The sequence below is a fragment of the Stegostoma tigrinum genome, chromosome 6 (genome assembly GCF_030684315.1).
Source record: "Stegostoma tigrinum isolate sSteTig4 chromosome 6, sSteTig4.hap1, whole genome shotgun sequence".
NCBI lineage: Eukaryota > Metazoa > Chordata > Chondrichthyes > Orectolobiformes > Stegostomatidae > Stegostoma > Stegostoma tigrinum.
In genome coordinates this window covers 84,484,773-84,504,232 of record NC_081359.1, presented here as the reverse complement: position 1 = coordinate 84,504,232, position 19,460 = coordinate 84,484,773, and the positions used below count along the sequence as shown (strand labels likewise).

General features: G+C 37.8%; 1 protein-coding gene across 4 annotated transcripts in view; it reads left to right on the top strand.

Moving 5' to 3' along the window:
- Window positions 1–19,460, top strand: part of dclk1a (doublecortin-like kinase 1a) — a 336,010-nt gene that overhangs the window by 293,096 nt on the left and 23,454 nt on the right. For 2 of the 4 annotated variants that reach the window (XM_048532917.2, XM_048532921.2), the window contains one exon: window positions 2,943–3,056. In XM_048532917.2, coding sequence (XP_048388874.1) covers window positions 2,943–3,056 — 114 coding nt within the window. Of the gene's footprint in view, window positions 1–2,942; window positions 3,058–13,536; window positions 13,611–19,460 lie in introns of all 4 variants that reach the window. The other 2 variants (XM_048532918.2, XM_059646720.1) reach the window with 2 other exon arrangements.

The window sequence follows — 19,460 nt, the reverse complement described above, 5'->3', positions numbered from 1 at the left end:
CCTTTTTATTTATGAGAAACCTTTTAAGAACTTTGCATACATTCCAGGATTATTCAAACCACAATGAGTTCTCTTTCCCACAGTAGACTGTTCTTAGTATATTTAAACTGCATTTAGTATGTCAGCCATTATTCTCGTAGTAATACTGGACAAAGTTCCATGTCCAAGCCCCACCTCAGGGCTTGAGCATAAAACATTACGCTGATGCATTTGTACGTGCCGACGGTATGTTGCACTGTGGAGGTGCCATCTTTCAGGTGACGTGTTAAATCTTGTTAAAGTTGCTGACTAGAATGTGGATACAAAAGATCCCATGGCGTCATTTTCGAAGAAGAACAGCGAAGTTATCCCTGTTGTCTGAGTCTATAGTTATCCCTCAGTCAATGTGGCAAGAAACAAATTATCTGGTCATCATCACATTACCATCTGTAGGAATTTGCTGTGTGCAAATTGCTAACACATTTCCTACATCACAACAGCAACCATACTTCAAAAGCATTTCATTGACTATAGAATGTTTGAGATGCCTGGTGCTATATAAATGCAAGACATCCTTTCTCTTGTTTTGTTTCATTTCTCCCCTTCTCTAGTATCTTGCAATCTTTTCCTCTGAAATTGTTTTACAAATGCAGGTTGTTGCTAATAAATCATGATATTGAAATACTTCTAATTTTATTGCATGATATTCAGTGCTAATACATAACATTACAAAGTTGGCTAGATTTACACAGCATCCCTATAATTAGATTTTATCTTCATTCATTTGCAGAAAGCCCCCATTCCTTACTTGACTTTAGGATGGTTTCTTTGAACAAACTTCTTGAACTGCTGTAGTTCATATGATGTAGGTATTCCCATAGTACTGAACTGTGGGGAGTTTCATGACTTGACCCAGTGACAATGAAAGACTCACAACGTCGTTCCAAATTAGGGTGGTGTGTAACTTGGAGAGGAGCTTCCAGGCGATGGCATGCCCATGGTGAGAAGGTTGATTTATGAGGAGAGACTGAGTAGACTGGGATTATACTCATTGGAATTCTGAAGAATGAGGGGAGATCTTATAGAAATGTATAAAATTATGAAGGGAATAGCTAGGGTGGAGGCAGGGAGGTTGTTTCTGCTAGCAGGTGAAAGTAGGACTAGAGGGCATTGCCTCAAAATAAAGGGAAGCAGCTGTAGGACTGAGGTCAGGATGAACTTCTTCACACAAAGGGTTGTGAATCTGTGGAATTTCCTGCCCAGTGAAGCAGTTGAAGCTACCTCACTGAATGTTTTTAAGGCAAGGTTAGATACATTTTTGAACAATAAAGGAATTAAGGGTTATGGTGAGTGGGCAGGTAAGTGGAGCTGAGTCTCAAAAAGATAGGGCGGCACGGTGGCTCAGTGGTTAGCACTGCAGCCTCACAGCGCCAGGGACCCAGGTTCGATTCCAGCCTCGGGCAACTGTCTGTGCAGAGTTTGCACATTCTCCCCGTGCCTGCATGGGTTTCCTCTGGGTGCACCAGTTTCCTCCCACAGTCCAAAGATGTGCAGGCTAGGTGGATCGGCCATGCTAAATTTCCTGTAGTGTTCAGGGGTGTGAGGGTTATAGGGGGGATATGTCTGGGTAGGATGTTCCAAGGGGCAGTGTGGACTTGTTGGGCTGAAGAGCCTGTTTCCACACTGTAAGTAATCTAATCAGCCATGATCTTATCAAGTGGAGGGGCAGGCTCAAGGGGCCAGATGGCCTACTCCTGCTCCAAGTGCTTATGTTCTTATGTATTACCTTGTTCTTCATAGTACAGATGATGTGCTGGAGGAAGGCTTGTGGAACTGCTGGATTGCATCCTCTACATGAAACACAATCCTCCTACTGTACCTTCATAAAAACTGAAAGAACTGCAGATGCTGTAGATCATAAACAACAACTGCTGGAAATTGCTGGAAAAGCTCAGCAGATCTGACAGCAGCTGTGAAGAGAAATCAGAGTTAACATTTTAGGTCCAGTGACAGTTTCTTAGAACTGTGCTTTCATGGTGGAGGAAGTAGACATTTAAGATAGTAGATGGGGTACCAATCAAGCACGTTGCTTTTGTTCAGTTTTATGAGTGTTGGTGAATCTGTGCTCATCAAGGCAAGTGGAGACTATTTCATTGACTGTTGCCTTGCAGAAGCTGGATAGGCTTTGGGGAGTTACTTGCTATAGAATTCCCAGCCTCAGACTTATTCTAGGCACGGAATTTATGTGACTGGTCCAGTTCAGTTTATAGTCAATGGTTCACCTCTGCCCTGAAAAATAACATGATCTAATCTGAGCAGAAACAATGACTGTTTCCAAATCAAAATCAACAATGTTGATGGAAGGAATGAACCTTTCAGCCAAGGCATGTTGTGACCATTACAATTATTGCTGGAAATGAAAACATATTTAAAAACAGCAAATCGGTGAGCTAAAACATTAAAAATTCCATTTTGGAGCTAATAGAAACAGTTGACGTTCCCCTATACATCTTGGAAATGGATACAGCTGCATTGCAAATCGATGAAACTAAAGGCTACACTTGTGGTTCCAAGGATGACATTAATTTAAAGCAGTCCTATCTCAACTGATCTTCTGATTGAAAATTCTACTTTCATAGGAAAGAATGCCTCCGTTTTAGCACCAGTTGACTTCGAGGTGACCAAAGTGAGAATTAGAGACTTTGCACTATTTTAGTAGAGAGTTAAAGTGTTCAGTTTTGGTATTTTATGGAATTCTGGGGTACTTCAGTCTTCAAGTAACTGTGATAAACCTGACCTGGCAGTACCTGATAAAGAAAACTGTCATATTCCTCATTGATAAACATGAAATATATCAATTCCACTTCGGCAACACATCAGCTTGTAATTTTCAGAGAGGTGGAAACCTTGTTTGAAAAAAAAATTTTCATTTAATAACTCCCCTTTTACTCTTTGTCTTGCAGGATGATGGGTTACCAGAGAATGAGTATCAACTATCGGTGGCTGGAAAGTTGCAGAAACACTTCAACACAGGCCCCAAACCTAGTAATACTTCAGCTGGAGTGTCTGTGATAGCAGTAAGCATCAATAATTATTAATCATTCAAATTATATCCTTGAAATGACAGTATTCATTTTGTAACCAACATGGTTAAAATTCAAAGAAATATTATTTTCTCTTTTTCAATTCCTTCATAAAGTACCTATATTTTTCTTTGCCTATCTACCCACCCCCAAAATAAAAACAAACATTACAATGCAGCGGAATCCATGGGAACTGTAAATGCTCTCCTGTTTATTTTGTTTTAAAGACTGAAATCTCTGCAAAGAGGAATGTACAGCCAACAGTGATTTTTCATCATTTATTAAAGCTTCTGTCAGCAAAACAAAATGGATACTGTAAATTCAACAGCATTAGTGATATTTGTATATTTAGACCCGAAATACAAATGCTCAAATATTTTTTGCAGGCTGCTCGTTGAATGGAACGACTCTTCATGATTAGCCTTGATAAGAATTCTGTAGTGCAGGGGAGAAAGATGATGTGGCGCAAAAGTCTATAGAAAGACGAGACAGACCTAAAAAGGACTGCCTTAGTGCAACCTTGATGATAAATGGTTCTGTCATTATATCATGTTGTACTCCACATATTTAATGTTCATTCATACTGAAAGATCATGAGTTGAAAAGGTTTCAATTACGAAACTTCCTTTAAGAATACACTTGACAATTCCTTCATTTTAAGATACAGAATAACTTCCTTGCTGATTTCATTTTATTTTTCTGCACATTTTCATGGTATCAAGTAGCACAGCCTGTGAACTACTTGCCCAGTGTAGTCTAACTCCCTTTCCCACATCTCAGAAATAATGGTTGGACTCAAAAAACTGTGAAGACGTTCATGTTGTTGGAATTTGTATGTTGATAGCAAATAAGTATTTGTGTCATTCAGGTTTCCACCTGTGTATATAAAATATACATATAAAATAGGGAAATTTTAGATCTGGCATGTACACAAATAAGTAGTATAAATTTGGATTGTTTCAATAATACATCCTTGAAGCACCTCTGTTAATGTTGCAAGGTGTGTTATTCTGATGTTAGCAAAATTTTCCAGACCAGCATATGCACACAACTGAAAAGTAGCAGAAATAAGACCAGATAAAAAGTTAGCTAAGCTATTTTTGTTCTCCATTCCTCTATAAATCGTGTAATGATTTTTAGATAAAAAATTAAAAATTATGGAAGTACATGTAAAACTATAATTGTATTGTAAAATATTTATATATTAGCATATGTAAGTTGAGGAAAAGTATGAATAAAGGAGACATTTTTAAGCGGGCTATGACAAAAACCAATACTTAGGTCTCAGCTGTTTACTTTATATTAAAAGCTTAGCTGAGGGGATTGAGTGTGACATATCCAGGTCTGCTGCCAACACAAAGTTATATGATGTGGTTAGTGGTGAGGAAGATGCAAAGAAGCTACATAGGATTATGGACAGGTTAGGGGAGTCGGCTTTGCAAATGGAATACAGTGTGCGTGAAGTTATCTACTTTAGTACAAAAAGATCTTAAAGAAATACATTTTGAATGGTGAGAGCCTGAGAAATGTTTGCACAGAGGACTTGGCTGTCCTTGTACGCGAATCTTAGTAAGTTAATCGGCAGGTACAGGATCGCAGTCTAAGATGAAGGAAACTTTACTACAATTATAGTAACGAGACCACACTTGGATTGTGTCTAACTTTGGTCTCTTTGCCTAAGGAAAGACACACATGTGCTAGAGGGACTATAACAAAAGGTTTACTAGCCTGGTTCCTGGATATTAAAACAGTCAGAGGTAAGCTAATTGAAGCATATCAATTCTTAAAGGAATTGCCAGTGTAGATGCTGAGAAAAATGCTTCCTTTAGCTGAGAAGTCTAGAACACAAAGTCTTAAAATAAGGGGCCGGCCATTTAGGACTGATGTAAGGAGAAACTACTTCGTTCAAAGAATTGTGTATCTTGGAAACCTATCCTAAGGAACTGTGAATGCTCAGTTGTTGATATACTCAAGGCAATGGTTGATAGATTTCTTGACACCGAGGAGTCATACAAGTAGGGCAGGAAGGTGGAAATGAGGTAAAGGATCTGCCACCATCGTATCAAAAGACAGAGCAGGTGCAGGTTTGAAGAGCTAATGGCCAACTTTTGCATCTATTTTAAATGTTCTTATGTCCTTATAACTCATTGAATCTATTCACTATGGTACCATAACGCTTCTTTTAATGTTTTCAGCTTTATTTAAACATCAAGCCCTCGTAATGTAAATAATGATAGGCTTCCTAAAGAATTAATATAACTCGATCCAAAGTATAAATACTTACGAAAACTTTAAAAATACAGAAATTGGTTCCCATTCGTTAGTAATTTCCTGTTGCACCATAGTATGTGTTCAATTCACCTGCACAAGCAGGGAAAATGACCATCACATTTAGGCAATTCCTGGCCAGCAGCAACAGAAGATTGATCTCGTTGTACTTCAACATATTAACAAAACAGTGTACCATGTAAGTAATATGTGGATGCCAGCAGGATGTGAAAAATCAATTGTGTTTTTTGCTTTAAAAATTATTTTGTTGTAACTTGTTAGTTCACAAATACAAGAAGTGCAACAAATATTTTGCAATTTCCTTTTGCTGTTCACTTATTTCTTTTAGCATGAATGTTGAAATTCTTTTGTGATAGCCCTCTAAAATGTTGTCCTGATAAAGTATAAACACAAAATGCTGTGGTACATAGCAATTGAAGGGAAAATAGTATGTTAATATTTTAGATTGTGAATCTTTATCCAGTTCTGTTAAAATCCATGGGCCTGGGCTTGTATTTCCAGCATTTTGTGTTTATTTCAGATATTCAGCTTTCCTACTTTTTCTTGCTCTGTAATCACTTTAATGTATCAAACTCATTCCTAATGCAGCATTCCCATTCTTATCCACTGTTAAGTACTTTAGTTATGTATAGTTAAATGCTTCTTGCATGAGTATGTTTGGAAAGCTTTCAAATGGACAGTTGCAGGTTCTGTAAAAGCAACTTCGTCTCTAACAGCACTGGGGGCTTACAAATAGGAAATAGACTGCATTGGTTCATGAAGGCGTCTCACCACCACCTTCTCAAGAGTGACTGCAAAGGGCAATAAATCCTGGCCCAGCCAGTGTTCCTACAAATAAAAACAAATACTGCAAGAACAGCAAATCTATTATATCTGGTATTAGCCTGTTGCACAGCTTTGCAACAGCCAGTATATTGGAATAGAAGAGCTTAAATGATATCAAGACCCAAAAATGTACAGCATCGTTGCCCTAGTATAATGGGTCATCAGGAGCATAAAAACTAGATGGAAAATTAATTAAGGGGCCATCCGTTATCTAGCTGTCCTTTGGTCTTGATTAGCATGGTTACATTGTTTGCTGGACTTACGTAACAACAGCTTATCTATACTTCAAAAATATTACATTGATTTTGAACCTATTTGGGATATCTTGAGGGCCTGAAGGGTGCCATAGAAAAGTTAGTTATTCATGAAAAGGTCATAATAGCATTTTTGATAATTCACACAAACACAACAACCTAACAAACAGATGATCTAATCTTTGTTTTTTTTTGGTTGTGGGACCTTGCTGCACACAAATGCGCTACAGCTTTCTCCTACAATACAACAGTGACTACTTTTCAAAAATAACTATTAGGCTGTAAAGTTGTTTTAGATTGCCCTGAGGCCATTGAAGGTGATCTATAAAAGCAAGGCTTTCTTTGCCTTTGACAGTCTGCTAATTAATTTTGCATGAAGTTTTGTGGTGTTGATTGGAATAGATAACCATAGCCATAAATTAATTTCCATTTTGCTACCAGTTAGATTTTTTTGAAGCCATTTTTGGCCTTTCTAGGTTAAACATTGTTACTAACATATATTTTGTTTTCCTACACAAAATATTGTTTAAAAACATTGCTATTCTATAAAGAGAGGTATATATTGTTCCACCATTTTCCTTGCAGACATTGTTGCAGCAGTACAGGTTTCTTTGTTTGACAGGGTTTGTAAAAGAACTGAAGGCAAGGGATTAAATCTCCAAACTAGAAACAGCAAGAATTTGATACAGTTTATGAAAATGTTTTCCATTTTTCACTTCTTTCATTAAAAGCTTTACCAATGACTGTTAATTAAATTTACATTTCATCAAATTACTTCAACCAGAAGTACCCTATTTAACCTTGGTTAAAAGTAACCTTTATTTATAATCATATTTACATTGCTTTGTAGTCAGGTTTTTCATTCTTTAATTGATCACTGATTTCTTTGTAGTGTTTATAAATAAAATAGTAAATATGCCTAAAAATGTGACGATAAAAAAATCCTACAATTGAGACTCTTTTAGAAACTCTAATCTACCCTGTGTTACTACAGTTTGATTATAGGCAAGGTTACTAATTTGAGACTTCCACAGCAAAATAGCAAAGTGCAATTCACAAAGCATTTGTGAAAATCCTGTAATTTCATACAATAAAAATGAAATTTAAATTAAGACACCACAATCAGTAGTTTAAATTATTAACAAACTGAAATGTAGAATAACATCCCCCAAATACAGCTCCAAAGGACACGTGTAGTAATGAAGGATTTTGATTTTTTTTAACAAGTGTAAAACAGCAGCACTGATTAGTCATTTTATACCATGAGCTTTTGGGTCATTGTCATGAGTTTTATTACTGTTTTCTTAATATCATTTGATTATTGCGTATGTAGGCATTATCTAATCCCAAATGGAATCCAAATTATCTGTCTTCTCAGGAAAATATAAATTTATAAGGTACGACGACACTCCTAATAAATGTTAAATAATCATTTGGGATATTGTGCTGGTAACATGGTAGTTGATTAATATCGATAAAAATGGGATTGTTCCATGACTGTGCCTACATTGGAGGTGATACAGTACCAATTCAGTAAATTGGTTCCTGGGGTGACAGGGTTGTCCTATGATGAGAGGCTGAATGAACTTAGACTTATACTATCTGTAGTTTAGAAGAATAAGTGTTTATCTCATTGAAACTTACCAATATTCTTGAAGGAATTTAAAGGGGTATATATTGAGAGATTGATTCTGTTGATCAGGGATTTTGAAACATGAGAAGGACTGGTAATTTAGCCTGAGATGAGAGAAATTACTAATGGGTTATGAATCTTTGGAATGCTCTGCCCCATTAAGTTTAAGGTGCTCCATCCTTGGGTATATTTAAGACAGAGGTAGACAGAATATGCATTCCTCAGGCAATCAAAAGGATTTGGGAGAGGGCAGGCAACGGGTGTTAAAGTCCAGGATAGCCATGATTGTGTTGAATGCTGGAGTAGGCTTAAAGACCATATGGTCCACTTATGCTCCTATCTCTTGTATTCTTTCAATGATTCAAACAATAACGGAAAATACTGGAAATGCTCTGCAGTTCACTTGCTAACTGTTTCCAGAAGGTGGTGTTTCGTTCATGTAGCTACTGCAGTATTTTGCTTTTGTTGACGTAACATAAATAGTCGCTCTTTAACCAATAAGTGTTTGGATATTAACCACCGTATGATATCTAATGTAAGGTATGAGTTGTACAATAGTTTTTCAATGTAATCTGTCACTTAGGTGGAGTGAATTTAACATTCTTAGCCACGGTGTGATAAAGAAAATCTGATTAGTGAAATAACCAGGACAAACTGTTTTGCACAAACCTGGATGGGGTAAGCAGTAGTTAGACAATGATGTGAATGTTAGAGAGATGAAAATTAAATGGAAAGAAAAAATATTGAAAGATTAGAACAGTGATAGTCATATTGCATTCTGAAGGTATTCCTTGATAAAGTGTGAAAAATTATTTTTGATATTGTGAAAATATTTTCATTAATTGTTAATATTCTCACAAAATAGCATGATTCTATATTGTTATTGCAATTTTAAACACTTGAAATAGAAATGTAGAGAGAACTTGCTAGTTAAGCTGGTTTCTAAATTAAATAAATTCCATCCCTAATACAACAATATTGCAAGCTTTGTAATCTAAATAATGTCAGAATTTTCTAACGGCTGAATAAGTGCATCCTGTTGTATTGTCCCAGATTTGCTACTTAGTTAGTCCTGGATTCAGTAATCTAGGATGACAGCAGGGGTCTCTGCCCTTGACCTAGGATGTAGAACAAAATGGCCAAATTCCTCCTGTAATCCCTGCTGGAGATGTCGGTGTGTGTCAATGTCAAATGAGGACAAAGCTGAGCTTTTCTGTGATGGTCATGTGACAGTGCTGTTGAGATGTAAAATGTGGTGAGGAAAAACATGAATATTTTAAGCACTGTCCAGGGACTTCTGACAGAGGTTGCACAGTTTCAAATTTCAATGGCTCATCAAATTTCTGATACTGGGTTATGATACATCTGATGGCAAGCAAGAGGAGTAAATTTTAACTTCGGTTGTTCATTATAGATTTGGTTAAAAATTCAAAGTAATTGATTTTCTGTCCATTTTACAAATTATGTTCTATTAAGTACTAGGATCTGTAACAGTCAATTACAGGGTATTGTATGTAAGCTGCTAGTGTTAACTCTTTCATGTTCATGTGTGCTCCCAGTTATTTTTACAAATTTTTCAAAATCCTTAAACGCACAAATTCGACTTTAATCGATTTTATTAAAAATGCATATTAATGGCAACTGTTAAAATTCTTATACATGAAATTTATTTTTAAAAAAACATTCTTCTCTTCATCTTATGAGAGGATTAGACACTAAACTGTGCAGAATCAGTTGTATCTGTTGAAGGAAACGTCTAAGAAATTGACTTTTCTTGGAAATAGGCTATTTTAGTTTAAAGTTTTGTTCTTGAAGTAATTTGCATATTAGCAACTACATTTCTGCACTGGTATTGCTTTTGACCCCAGGGTGACCACAGGACTTCAATCAGATATGTCTTCTTTGTTCAACTCTTTGACATGTTCTATGAGTTGAGAATAACCTCTAACCTCTAACATATCCTGTGAGGCCAGTCATTTCTTTTGGGGTCAGGCACAAAATGGCTAAGGTTTCTAACAGGATATGCCTGGTGGTTAAGAGTTGTTTCATCATGTATGTGCCTTCTGGAACTTCTAAGCCAATGTAACCTCTTTTACCTAAATTTTATTTTCTTAAATTATAATTAATTTTATAGAGTTTTGCATTCAAATAATTTTTATATATTTTACTATTCACTGTTAAACATAGAGATGCAAATCTGACCTATTAGGTGCAATTATGGTCAAAATATTTTAAGGGATGAAACAACAATTAAGTAATTTATTGATGATTGTTGAAGAAAAGAAACAGATTCTAGGTAGGTTTCTTTTCTACCTCCACTCTGAGCAGAAAATAGAAAATAAAATCCTTTCACAACTGATAGCATCAATTGACTTAGCAACAATGAGGCCATCAAAAACTGCTCTTGTACTTATGATCATGAAAGTTCGAGAATTGGGGAGATTTCTTAATTAAATCAGTCTCTATGTCCATCGTGATTTTGTAAACTTCTACAAGGTCACCCCTCAGAATCCAATGTTCTAGGCAAGTTAGTCCCAGCCTATTCAGCCTATAGCTCAAACGCTCTGACCCTAGCTACATGCTTGTAAATCTTTTCTGAATGCTTTCAAGTTTCACAACATCTTTCCTATACCAGGGAGACCAGAATTACATGCAGTAATCCAAAAGTGGCCTGATCAATGTCCTCTGCAGCTGCAACATAAACTTCCATCTCCTATAATCAATGCACAGACCAATAAAGGCAAGCATATCAAACGCCTTCTTCACCATCCTGTCCACTTGTGACTTCACTTTCAAGGAACTGTGAACCAGCACTCCAAGGACTCTGTTCGGCGACACTTCCCAGGACCTTGCCATTAAACGTATAAGTCCTGCCCTGATTTGGCCTTCCAAAATGCAGCACCTCACATTTATATAAATCAAGTTCAGTTGCCACTCCTCGGCCCATCAGCCCATCCGATCAAAGTCCCGTTGTATTCTGAGGTAACCTGTCATCTGCAAACATATGAACTGTACCTCCTACATTCATATCCAACTCATTCAAATAAATGAGAAGTTGTATAGTAGTATCCCTACAGTGCAGGAAGAGACCATTCAGCCCATCATATCTGCACGAACCCTCTGAAGAGCATCACACACCTATCACCATAACCTCACATTTCCCATGCGTAATCCACCTAGCCTGCACACCCCTGGACACTAATGGCAACTTAGCATAGCTAATCCACCTAAGCACATCTTCAAAATGTGGAAAGAAACCAGAGCACCCAGCAGAAAGAGGGAGAATTTGCAGCTCCGCACAGTCAGCCAAGGCTGGAATTGAATCCAGGTCCCTGACACTGTGAGGCAACAGTGCTAACTGCTCAGCCACTGTGCCACCCACTAATTATTTAAAAAGTGGGAATCTTTCAGTAACATGTAGAAGAGAAATGAGAAGTAGCCAACTGCCGGAGACCTATATTCTTTCATGCCATTTGAAGAAAGACATAAAACAAAATTTGTACAAATTAAACAGCCACCAGATGGCATCTGTGGACAAGAGGAAATGGCTTCCATCTGTTAAAAGCAATGGATGCGATCAAATGAAGAGCATGGATATAGCTTGAGGGCAGTTTCTCAGAATAAAAAAAAAGGTTGTTTTGGTAACGTCTAAGATATACCAAAGTATAAAACATATATTGTATAACATTTTATATTAAAAAGTTTATATTTACGGTCAGAAAATGCCTTTCCTTTAAAAGGTCAATTTAAGCAGAAACTGGTACAGTTCAAACTGATATTTTTAGCTTGGAATAAATAGACAGCCAAACAAAAAAGGATGTCAGTCATATGGTGTAATCATACGGTATCATGATTTTCAAGATGACCACTTGCAACTAAACTATCACCATCTGTTAGTGAAAAAAAAATGCTGTATAAAACATCTATTTAAAAAATGTTAACGGTGATATGAAAGAAGGCCTGATTTTATTCAAAACTGACCTGTGTGGCTGTATGATTTGACCTGCAGTTTGTTAAACTATGTCTTAAAATTGACAATAATACAAGCTAATTCAGTGTTTAGGCTTTTAAGAGCCAAAAAGAGAAAAAAAAAGCTCTCTTTGAAACAAAAGTTGTGTGTAATATTACAGTACAATAAATGTTTCTCAATAAATAATAGTCGCCAGATGTTTTCTAAAATAACATATATAACATATTAGTACATCAGTTTTTTTTAATTTATAAACTATGTGTTATGTGTGCAATTTTAATAAAGCATTATACCAAAGAATATTTAAAATTCCATCAGTTTTTAATTTATAGAATGTTTAAATGAATTAAGATTGCCTTCAGTATTTTAAAGTCAATGCCTAGATATTATAACCAAACTGTGTGCAATCCTTAACATGATTTGAAATTAGTGGCAGAGCAAGCATTTTTAAACAGTTTTTATACCTGCATTTTCCACATCCTCCTGCTCAGTGAACCATAGACTCTAAAGCAGATAGTGTGATACATCCCAGGCTGTAGATTCTGGATACTTAGCCATTAAGAGAAATGCTGATATGAGACAATTATGTTCAGTCATCTCTTGCATTCCCTCTTAAATAAAAAGTCATTATAGCAAAGGCAATGTTCCTTGCCTAAGCATTGATATTTGAACTCTTATTACAAAACCCAAGTGTGGTAAGCGAGTTAGAGTGACAAATAGCTCTGGAACCTCAAAGCCACGGTCAGCAGTTAGGAAGTGAGAGGCCCACTGTTGTGCTAACAATGAGTGGTTTGTATTTGGTACAACTACCTTAACTCTTTGAGCACTGGTTCAGTGTACTCCATGTAGCCAATTCTGAAAAGGATGGTTAATGATCATAACAGAAGATATTAGGGAATAAGTGAAAAGCAGGAAACAACATGTAATGCAGAAATGTAATTAGCAAAATAAGATAACCATACATAGAACTATTGTTAAATGTGGAAAAGTATTTTGGTATATGCAGCTGAACAAAAAATAATCAGGCACCTTATTGTTGCATATCAAACTGTGAACACTATTTGTAGTTTTAAAAATCCCTGTCATTTCCTGTACTTAGGTTAATCTAAATTAAATGGAACCAGAGTGATTGGTGTTGCTTAACCTGGAATCAAGTGAATCAAATTAAAATGGTGTGAATTATGAAATTTGCTAAATCAGTCTGATGTATTGTGATTGACTCTGGTTATAATTGTTTTAATAATTAAAACTGCAGCTTGTTATAGTATTATAGAGACTGTATATTATGTGAAATTTGCATGTTATTTATAATTAAGTAATGCAGCATCGAGACTTTCCCAAACCTGCAATTTGACCATATTGGTAAATTTGAGATTGGTAAAATGTTGCCAGACTAATGTCTGTAGCTCCTTGTGAGTAAGTAGCAGGCTGGTCTCGTCACGGGTCTGGTGGGTATGGGGACACAATGGCAATCCACTGAGTTGCCGATTTCTCTCTGCTCAGCTGGACCAGGGGTTTTCCATCAAGCGATCAGAGTCATTGGACTACTACCAGCAACCAGGAATGTATTGGATAAGGTATGAAATGGTGCAGTGCCAACAGTCAGTGTTTCCATGACAACGTGCTGGCAGTCTCCATTAACCTTACTTCAGCTGTCAGTTTATGCAACTAAAACTGTGCCTTTGATTTATCAAGTCCATATGCTGCTTTATCAGTCTCATTTCAATGTACAAACACCAAACCAGTCATTTTATTTTCCACCCATGAGTCACGCTGACATTGCAAGCTTATACCCATTCTAATTATATATGTTTAACTTAAATTTTCATCATTTTACATGTAGACCTGAAAAGTTAACACTACCATAATCAGGTTAAAAGAGATGGCCTGTTCTTACTGCAGTATTTTGCATGTACTGGAAGTAGATATATGTTAAGGGGTGGGATGGGCAGGAGTTGAAATTGGTCCTTGCCAAGTCGTGAAAAACAGCCAGATAGTGAATTGGCTGCCTGATTTACGTGGTGTCCTATTTTCTTGTGCACTAAAGCCAAGGGAATAGAAAATCAGCTGTGGCACATATCGTGCTGCTGATTGGTGATAAACCAGTTTCATGCCCAAGATTGATTTGTGTAAATCAAATCAAAGCTTACTCAGTCAGATACTCTAGTAGTGTGCCTTTTTTTTCTATTTCTGAATCCTTTACATTTGTTAATCTGCTCCACTTATCTCTTGTTCCTTTTCAAAAGAGACTTCAATATAGGCCAGATTGGTAGAAAACTAATTCCTTACGTTACTTCAAGCATAATTTTCCCTTTTATATCCCTTCTGTCTTAGTTTTGCCCTTTTATGTACCTATCTCCCCACGCCCTTATTAGGGTTGTAGTGTGAACAGTTGAGCCAGAGTTTTGGTTCTTATTTTCATTGCCAATCCTGGTTCACTCTTAGCCAGCTGGCTTGTGTTATTTGGTTTGTAGAACATCCCATTTGATAATTGGCTTGTACTCTATCTTAAATACGAATACTTTTATATTTTGGTGTTTTTGTTTCATTTGCTCTGTACAGTCTTTTCCAAATTCACGTCTTCCAGTTTAGAATCAAATCTGTCACAGATCCATTTACTCTCATCCATCTGGTAGAAAGGACTAACGTAGTCTGTGACTCTTCCAGAATTGATTTCAGGATTGCACAGCAATATCCAGGAAACCTTGTACAGATTTCGTTGAGCTCACAGTTTCTTCTTCTGACTCTCGCCTTTTGTTCCAAATTGAAAACATGGTGCACATTTGATGCTCCACTTACTTGCTTAGCTGGAAATTGATTCAACATAGGAAAACACCACCTTCTGTTCAATAGCAATGCTGTTGCAAGAAATTAAACATAATTTTTTTTTAAAGTCATTCCACAAATATAAAATCAATTTCTCACAGCAGATGAAGTTGTTCAGTAATTTCAATATAGTGTATGCTGTTAAAAAGCCATTTCACCTCATTTGACAAGGCATAATCTTGACAAATGTTTTTATAATAAGACTAATAGCAGAAAAAAGTTGAAGTTCACATTAAATCAGTCATTTCCAGTTGTTTCGATCTTCAAGGATGTAACAGACCCTCAGGAGGAGTGGGAAATCACTGTCAGCAACTTCTTGATATCTGTGTTTAATTGCAGAAGTGTAGAAGCCAGAAGCTGCTCAGTTTTGCAGGGTTAAAACAATAAATGATTATTAACAATATCACCATTTTAAAGCCACAAAATCTGCATTAATTGTAATACCAGTACTGAATAACAGTACAAATTACTCCCAGTAAGTGTAAATATTGTACTTTGCAGTAAATTTATATTTTAATGTAGACTGCTTTTTCATCTTCTTTATTGTTCACAGTCAATACCACTTGTCACATTCACAATAGCATCTTGTGTTTTTCTTCCATATATATTTTATTCAAGTGTGAAGGTTGAATGTTAAGTATTTATCATCCTAACTGTAAAAGCCCTGTTATTCTAAAGAGTATGAATTACTATTTAGAATGAAATTTTGATGTTTTCAGGATACAAAATAATGAGTGTTCTTATAAATGCCATCAATCTTATGCTTCAGTGTTATTTACAGCAGCATTCTTCACAGTCTAAAATTAGATGACAACAGTCTACATAGAAAGATGAGAGATAATGGGAACTGCAGATGGTGGAGAATCCAAGATAACAAAGTGTGAAGCTGGATGAACACAGCAGGCCAAGCAGCATCTCAGGAGCACAAAAGCTGACGTTTCAGGCCTAGACCCTTCATCAGAGGAAAGGTCTAGGCCCAAAATGTCAGCTTTTGTGCTCCTGCGATGCTGCTTGGCCTGCTGTGTTCATCCAGCTCCACACTTTGCTACATAGAAAGATGATTGGCTTACCCACGTTATCAGTACCTGGTTGCAATCCTGCCATTACTCCTGATGTTTGGAGGCAGTAGGGACATTTTCTGTGTATGGACACACATTCAGTTACATACATACATACATACATACAAAGATCTTAAAAAAGAAAGAATGTGCATTTGTCTAGTACCTAATTACATCCTAAGGATGCCAAAATGTTCTTTACAACCATTGAATCACTGTTTGAAATGCAGTCACTTAAATTGTCAAGTAACTTGCTCGATGTTTGAAGATTGATTTTGGTCAGGTTCTGTTTTTAGATGAATGCAATTGCTATTTTCTGGACTGAAAAAAAAATCTCCACAGAGACTGGCATCCCATCACCAATCCACTCGTTATTTATACATACATAGTACTTGACACTGGTCCAATTTCCTCAAAGAGTGAACAGAACCTCTGACAAGCATGTTTATATCAGACAGGGCTCCATGATGGGACCAAGTTAACAGCCCTATAAAGCAACTTATAGTCTAGGATGTCTGCCTGCCTGACCTCATTACAACCATTAAACCCCTCCCTCTCAATGTCCAGGCACATAGACCTGTTCCTTTCCTTGTAGCCTCTCCTGGGACAGTTTCACGCTGGGTCCAGTTCCTCCGACTTATCCTTGGATATGGGCAGTGTGTACCAGACCACAACCTGCCTCTCTTGCCCAGAGTGTCTCGGAAGAAATTTGTTTTCTTCAGTAGTAAAGGGGTCAAAGCTGCACCATCTGCCGCGTCCCTCTCAGTCTCTGAGGCTTCTTCAATACTAGACAGAGGGAAGAATCTGAGTTCTGCCAGCTGTTCTGAGGGGCTGGATATGTTTTGCTCCCACCCTGTTTGTGAGTTTGCAGCCGTCATGAGGTCCACGTGCTTATTCACAGCTGCCTCACCAACCCAAACTTTGTACATCACAGGACTTGACCTGGCGTTGACATTGCTTCTTACCCATCCGGGGCCATTTCAGTGATTTCAGCACCAAACTTCATCCCCTGAAATAAATTGCCTCACTCACTTAGAGGAGTTATATGTCCGGCATAGGCATCCGCAATGACTAAGAATGTTGAACCCATTAAAGGGCTGCCAGAGTCGAAATATAACCGAGTCCAGGGTTTACCTGGCCATTCCCACAAGTGTGGGGGAGCTGCTAGCGGTAATTCTTGTCCTTCTTAACACTATTGATACCGTCTCGCTAACACGGCTTTGTCTGCATTCAGTCCTGGTCACTAGAAATAACTTCTCACCAACATCTTCATTTTGGATACCCCTTGATGACTGATGAAGTTCATCCTGTATCTGGCAACAACCTTTGCTTGGGACAGTCACGCTTGCTCCTCTTAGTAAAATGCCATCTTGTATCGTGATCTGGTTTCGTCGGGTCCAAAAAAGATTTCAGTTCTGGTTTTGATGACTCTTTTGTTCCCCCCATCATCGCCGGTTCTTTTAGTTTTGCTAGGACCAGAATTTATTGTGTCCACAGTCTGATATTGTCAGCGGTGACCAGAAAGTTTAAAACCAGAAAGGACTGTTCCAATGGCAACACCACTGGTTGTGTGTCTGTCAGTGGGAAGTGGCAGAAGGCATTTGCCACTTGGCCTCCCAGACAGTGTTCCAACTTACACACTTAAATGAGACTGCTGAATTCAGCCTGAAGCTATGGACAGCACAGCTTGTCCTCTTTGAGTAGACCTCACAGGGGTTTGTGATATTACTATTCTAAATTTATGTCCTGAAATGTTTTGGTTGAAGTTTCTTGCATGAAATGTGACTGCCAAACCTTCTTTCCTTATCTGGGTGCATTTGCACTGTGCATTGGCCAAAGTCTGGGAAGCATACATTATTGGGCGTTCTTCGCCATTGGACCCTCTGTGAGCCAACACCACCCTGATATCATATGGGGAGGTGTTGGATGTCAGCAGCAGATCTCACTTGGGATCATCATGTGCCAATAGATGATAACTTTTTCTTCAATTCCCCAAAGGTAATGTCTTTGCTACAAAACTGTTTCCAAGGCCACTCCTTTTCCAATAGCAGACATAAGGATGCCAAACTGGAGGCCAGGTTATGTATGAACTTTTTGTAATAGTTCAACAATTCAAGGAAACACTTAAGCTCCAGTCCCAATGTGGAGCTGGGTTACCTTTGAACGCCCTCACTTTATTTTCCAACAGGCCTGACCCAATCTTGTTGATTCTATAGCCAAAGTAGGTCACTTAAGGTCTCTGGAACACATATTTTTCCCTTCCATGGTATACATCACCTTGAAGAAAACATTGAAGGACTATGTCCAAGTTCTCTAAGTGTCTTTATTGGTCTTCCCTGTTGTTAGCATATCATCCAGATAAATGGCGACCCGGGATAAAGCTTGTAAAATATTCCCCATCATCCGCTGAAAAATGGCAAGGGTGACAGTACCCCAAATGGCAGTCTCATATGTGGGTACAGACCCCAATGGGTATTAATTTAGTGTAATTCTAAGGCATCTTCATCTCACCACAATTGCAAGTACGCATGGCTTCATGAAAGACAGGCCCCTGCCAGCTTTGTGCGTAAGTCCCCTAGGTGAAGGATTGGGTATTTATCCAGCTGCAAGAAGTGGTTTACCATTTGTTTAAAATCACCACAAAGGTGAATTGATCTATCAGGCTTCACAGTCAGTATGACCAGTGCTGCCTTTTTCCCAAACTGTAATGGCTTGAAGATCCCTCTGCTTTCCAGCCTTCTGATTTTTGTCTTTACTTTTGCCCATAAGGCAAATGGCACTGGGAAGACTTTGCAGAATTGTGGGATTGCTTCCTGGTCAACATACAAGATGGCCTTGGTTCCTTTGATAGTCCCTAGACTTTCCTGAAAATTTTCTGGGCATTTAATTAGGTCTTCACTCGGGCAGCCATTTTCTATTTGAAAAATGTCCAATCAATCAAGGTGAATCTTTCTCAACCAGTTACACTCCATCAAACTTGGGCCCGAGCCTTTTACTACAATCCGTGGTCACTGAATCAGTTCCTTCTTATAGAAGACCAGAACCGAAGTTATACCCTTAATCTGTAAATGGCCCACTTAAGGGTTGGAGTCCAGAGCGAATTTATTTAAAGACTACATCTGCAATCTTTGATATAGTTGCGTCAGTATCAATCTCTAATAGAATCGGGTGACCATTTAACCAGATATTTATTTTGATTTAGTTCTGATTTGGATGTTGCTATACAATTTTACTGTTCCAAGCCAGAGATAGGTGGGCTTTCCAGGGTGTGCATTTCCTGGATACCGGCCTCTGAGTTCTCTACTCAATTCAGGCCTAGTGGGACTCTTTTGCTGTCTTGAGTCTGCGCACTGACAGCAGTGACATTGGCTTACTGGCCTGGATCCTGAAGAAAATGTTACCTGAGGATGAGGCTTGGCTTTGTTTTGACGTAGAATCCCTCTGTTCAGGATATATCCTGAGTGAGGCCATGCAATTTCCTTCACTCAAGTGGTGTTCCCCAAGCTCAGTCAGACTGGCGAGGGTCTCCACTTCCATTGGAAT